We start from the raw sequence: 5000 nt of genomic DNA on the forward strand, positions 1-5000 counted from the left end.
CTCTCTTTCTACTCCTTTCTCTTCTTTCCTTTCTCACCCACTTCCTTTACATTTCTTTGCCTAATTCTCCTCCCTTCTTGATTCTCTCTCTCTCCTCCTCCTGCCACTTCCTCCCTCTCTATTTTTTCCTGTCCCCCCTCCTTCTTTCTCCTCCTCTCTCTCTTTTCGTGTTTCTTCTCCCTCCCTTCTTTTCTTCGATCCCTCTCTCCTCTCTCTCCTCCTCCTTCTTTCTCTCTCTCCTCCTATTTCCACATTCTTAGCCTTTTGCCACCTTCTCTTCTTTCTCCTTCTCCTCTTTCCTTGTTCTTCATTCTCTCTTCTTCACCTCTCTCCTCCTTCCCCCTCTCCCACCTTCATTCTATCTCTCTTCCTCTTCTGTTTTCCTTCTCCATCATGTTTTTTCCTATTTTCCTTTTTCCTATGTCCTCCTTGACCTCCTCTTTCCTCCCCATCCCCTGTCCTCCCTCCCCTTCCCCTGTCCCCCCTCCCCTTCCCCTTCTCTTCTTCTCCTCCCTCCCCTTCTCCCTCCTCTCTCTCCCTTTTCCCTTACCTGTAGTACACACTATTCCCCCGACACAGACTTTCAGACCTTACCATGAAACGGTCGCAAAGGACCCATTGTCCTTTTTTCCTTCTTGTCTCCTTCTTTAGTTTTAGTTTTATCATTTTTTTTATTTTGTTTTTTGTTTCCGAGGCTCTGCTTTCATAATCTGCTCCCGATTTTGAAGTCATTGCTTCTTTGTTTTGTCTTGTTCCTTCCATTTTTGTTTATGTTTTTTCTTTAACTCAGAGATAAATATCATAAAGCACATGCACCGCCTGACTTTTTTATAATAATGCCATCCTGTCTTCTTTAAAACGCACACACTCACACACATACACACACGTACACACATACGTACACATACACGTACACACACGTGCACACATATACACACACACTCGTTCACACATACAACACACACACACACACAGATAAATAATACACAAGAACAAAAAAAGTAAAGTAAAAACGAAAACAAAAACAATAATACTAAAAGTATCACCAATGTGCACAAACTGTGTCGGTCGCGTAGACTCTCTCATCAACATCATCCAGCACAGTTGGCTCGAGAATGCTGCTCCTGTTGTGACGCCCAGGAAAGGATTACGTGGAGGTGCGTCGCAGTTTAATGCGATTGTGACTGAAGGGGGGGAAGGGAGGCGGAGATAGAGGCAAAGAACGAGAAAAGGGGATGTGGAGAGAGGAGAGAAAGAGAGAGAACGAGATGGGAAGTGGAGAGGGAGGGAGAGAGCAAATAGATGGAAATCAAGAATAAAGAGGAGAGGAAGAAACGATTTCATTGGAAGAGAAGGAGAAAGTGGTGGAAGAGAAAAAGGAGAAAGTGGTGGAAGAGAAAAAAGAGAAAGTGGTGGAAGAGAAAGAGAAGGAGAAAGTGGCGGAAGAGAAAGAGGAAAAGGAGAAAGTGGTGGAAGAGAAAGAGGAGGTGGTGGAGGGGCAAATAGTAGTTATACTGTTGGAGAAGCTGGTGGTTTAAGAACAAAAAATGAAAAGATAGTGATAAAGGGAAAATGAAACAGAAAAGGAAATTACGATGACGAGGGAAGTGAGACAGAAGAAGGAGAGACATAAAGAGGGAGAAAAGAGATCGAGAGAGAGAGAGGAAATGAGAGAAAAAAAAAATCAGGGCCCAGGGCGCTGGTTCCATGCATATAAATCCCAGTATTTATAAATAGTGAGGATGAAGCATGGCTCGGGTGTTCCTCTCCCTCTCCCTCAGCTCGACGGGGAAAGTGATTTGATTAAAACGTTCCATTTCTATGTGAACGCTTGTTTGTACATATGTGCATCCGTGTACATGCCGGTATGCTGTATGGCGGTGGGCCGGGAAGTCCATTTCAGGCAGGCTGGGAGGCAACGGTCGCTGGTTCAGTTGGGCTTTCCGTGTAGGCTTATCTCTTTTTTGAGGCTGTACACGATGGCTGGGTTGTTGTTGTATCTATTGTGTCTGTGGACCTGCTCTTCTGTTTCTCCTGTCTGCTCTCTCTCTCTCTCTCTCTCTCTCTCTCTCTCTCTCTCTCTCTCTCTCTCTCTCTCTCTCTCTCTCTCTCTCTCTCTCTCTCTCTCTCTGTCTCTCTCTCTGTCTCTCTCGTCTCTCTCTCTCTCTCTCTCTCTCTCTCTCTCTCTCTCTCTCTCTCTCTCTCTCTCTCTCTCTCTCTCTCTCTCTTGCTTCTTAAATTTTCAGCATGCAGAAAGAAAATGTGTTTTGCATTCTGCACTTTTGCTCTTTCTCACAGGTAATCACTCAGACTGAACCCATTAAGAGAACAATAATTGTGTTTTCCCAACAGAAAAAATATATATACTGTATATAGCCGTGAGTTTTTGTAACAATGTTTTTCTTCTCTCCCTCTTCCCCCTCTCCCATCTTTTTCCTTATCCTCTCATCCTTTTCTTATCCCTTGTATCTTCCCACCTCTCCCACCCCCTCCTTCTTCTCTCTCTTTTGTCTCTCTGATCCCCAACCTACCTTTTCCTTCTTCCATTTTCCTCGTCCCTCTCTCCTTCCTCCTTGCTCTCTTCCTCCCCCTTCCATGTTCCCCCTCCCTATCCCTATATTTCCTTTCTTCCACTTCCTTTCACTCCTGTCCCTCCTTCCCTATCTCCTCTTATCCCCTCTCTCTCTCCTCCACCCTCTTCCATCTTTCCACTCTCTCCTCGCCTCCACCCTCCTGCTCTTCCTCCATCTTCTCTCCTCCACCTTCTCCAACTCTCTCCTCCCTCCACCCTTCCACCCTTCCCTCCCTTCCCTTTCCCCTTCCACCTCTCCCTCCCTCCCTCCCTGCACTCCCCCCTTCCTTCCCTTCCCTCCCTTCCTTCTTCTACCCTCCCCTCCCTCCCTTCCCTTTCCCTCCCTTCCACCCCACCCCCTTCCCTCCTCTTCCCTCCCCCTTCCCTCCCTTCCCTTCCCCCCTTCCACCCTCCCCTTCCCTCCCTCCCTCCCTTCCCTCCCCCCCTCCAGGTGGACCTCCGGCACGTGGACGAGATTCAGGGGACTAACGTGGTGACTCTGGGCGTGGACCTCTCCGAGTTCTACATGTCGGTGGAGTGGGACATCCTGGAGGTTCCTGCGGTGAGGTGAGTGCTCCTCCTCGGACTCTTCTGAACCCTTTTTAGAATCTCTTTTTTTCGGGTTTATTTTGATTTCTTTGTCTGGTTCCTATGGTTTAGGTGTGTGATTGTTTTACTGTTTTTTTTTCGTGTGTCTTATTTTTTTTTTTCTTTCTTTCTCTCTCTATGTCTCTCTCTCTCTCTCTCTCTCTCTCTCTCTCTCTCTCTCTCTCTCTCTCCCTCTCTCTCTCTCTCTCTCTCTCTCTTTCTCTCTCTCTCTCTCTCTCTCTCCCTCTCTCTCTCTCTATTTCTCTCCATCTGTTCTCTTTGCTTCTGCCTTCCCATTTTTTCCTTATTCTGAATTATCATTTTTTCTTGCCTGTTCTGCGGTGAGGTGAGTGTTAAGAGAAATTTAATTTTACTTTTTTCACTTCTTTTTTGAGACAGATTTTCTCTCTCAGATTTTCTTTATTTTGATTTTTTTTTTTTTTTGTCATTTCCCGTTTCATTTTACCTCTGCCTTCTCTTTCTTCTCTCTTCGTTCTTTATCTTCATTTTCTCTCATTTCCTTAGTTTCTTTATTTTCCTTTTTTCTTTCATTTTAAGGGTTTACATTTAATGTCTTTCTTTTTTTCTTATCTTTTCTTCTTTCCTTTATCTTCCTGTTTTTCTTTTAATTTTGATTTGCAGGATTTAATTTTGAGATTTAGTATCTGTTATTTCTTTTTTTCTATTTCTAACTATTTATCTATAACTATATATCTGTCTGTCTATCTTGTTAACTTACTATTTATCTACCTACCTTTTCTCTGTTTTTCTTCGTTTTTCTTTTTCCTTCTCATTTCCATCCTTTTCCCTCTCCTATTTCTCCTTTCTCTCTTCTTTCCCTTCTCTCTTCCATTCCTCCATCCACCAATCTTTTTTTCTTCTGTCATTTATTCTGACTCTTTTTTCTTGTTAAATTTCTCTACCTCTCCCCTTTACCCCCTTTCTTTGCTTTTTCTTCTCTCCCGCTCCCTTTTACTCCCTTTCTTTGCTTTTTCTTCTCTTCATCTTCCTTTTACCCCCTTTCTTTGCCTTTTCTTCTTTCTTATTGATAGATGGATAGATGTAATGTATAGACATTATAACGTCTCCTTCTCTTCCATTTTCCCCCATTACTCTCTCCTTCCATTTTTCTTCTTTCTTTTCTTCATTTCTCATTATTTTCCTTCTTCCTTATTCCCTTCCTTCCTTTCTCTTTGTCTTCCTTCTTTCTTCCTTCCATACTCCTTCTCCTCTATCTTCCTTATATCCTACCTCCTCTTCTTTCCTTTTCTCTCTCTTCCTTGTTTCCTTCCTTCCTCTCTCTTTTTCTTCCTTTTAAGCCTTTGTTCCGCCTTTGTCCGGGTTTCCATCAATAGATATAAATATACAGGTACATTTTCCAGTTCCACGAGCCTGTTATCTCTTTCTCTGTCTCTCCCTGTTCTGTTTATTATCATTATTATTATTATTATTAATCTTTTCGTTTTTTGTGTGTGTGTTTTTTTTTTGTCTTATATGTACGTTTCATTGCAATATCGTTTTGTTATTGTTATTATTCTTAGTATTATTTTCTTTATCATTATTATTATTATCATTATTACTACTACTATTACTGCTTCTTCTACTACTACTACTACTGCTATTATTATCATTATTGTTATTGTTATTGTTATCATTATTAGTATTAGTATTATCACTGATATTACTATTGCTACTATTGCTATTGACATTATCATTATTATTATTATTATTATTATCATTGTTATCATTGGCATCATCTTCATCATTGTTGTTATCATAGTTATTATCATTATCATTGCCCTCATTATTTTCATTATCATTATAGTTATCATTGTATCTA

General features: G+C 41.8%; 1 protein-coding gene across 1 annotated transcript in view; it reads left to right on the forward strand.

Moving 5' to 3' along the window:
• The window catches only part of LOC113811567 (acetylcholine receptor subunit alpha-like), a 363814-nt gene that overhangs the window by 311547 nt on the left and 47267 nt on the right, over positions 1-5000 (forward strand). The window contains exon 5 of the mRNA XM_070134629.1: positions 3024-3139. Coding sequence (XP_069990730.1) covers positions 3024-3139 — 116 coding nt within the window. The remainder of the gene's footprint in view (positions 1-3023; positions 3140-5000) is intronic.

This window comes from Penaeus vannamei, chromosome 20 (genome assembly GCF_042767895.1).
Source record: "Penaeus vannamei isolate JL-2024 chromosome 20, ASM4276789v1, whole genome shotgun sequence".
NCBI classification, from domain to species: Eukaryota; Metazoa; Arthropoda; class Malacostraca; order Decapoda; family Penaeidae; genus Penaeus; species Penaeus vannamei.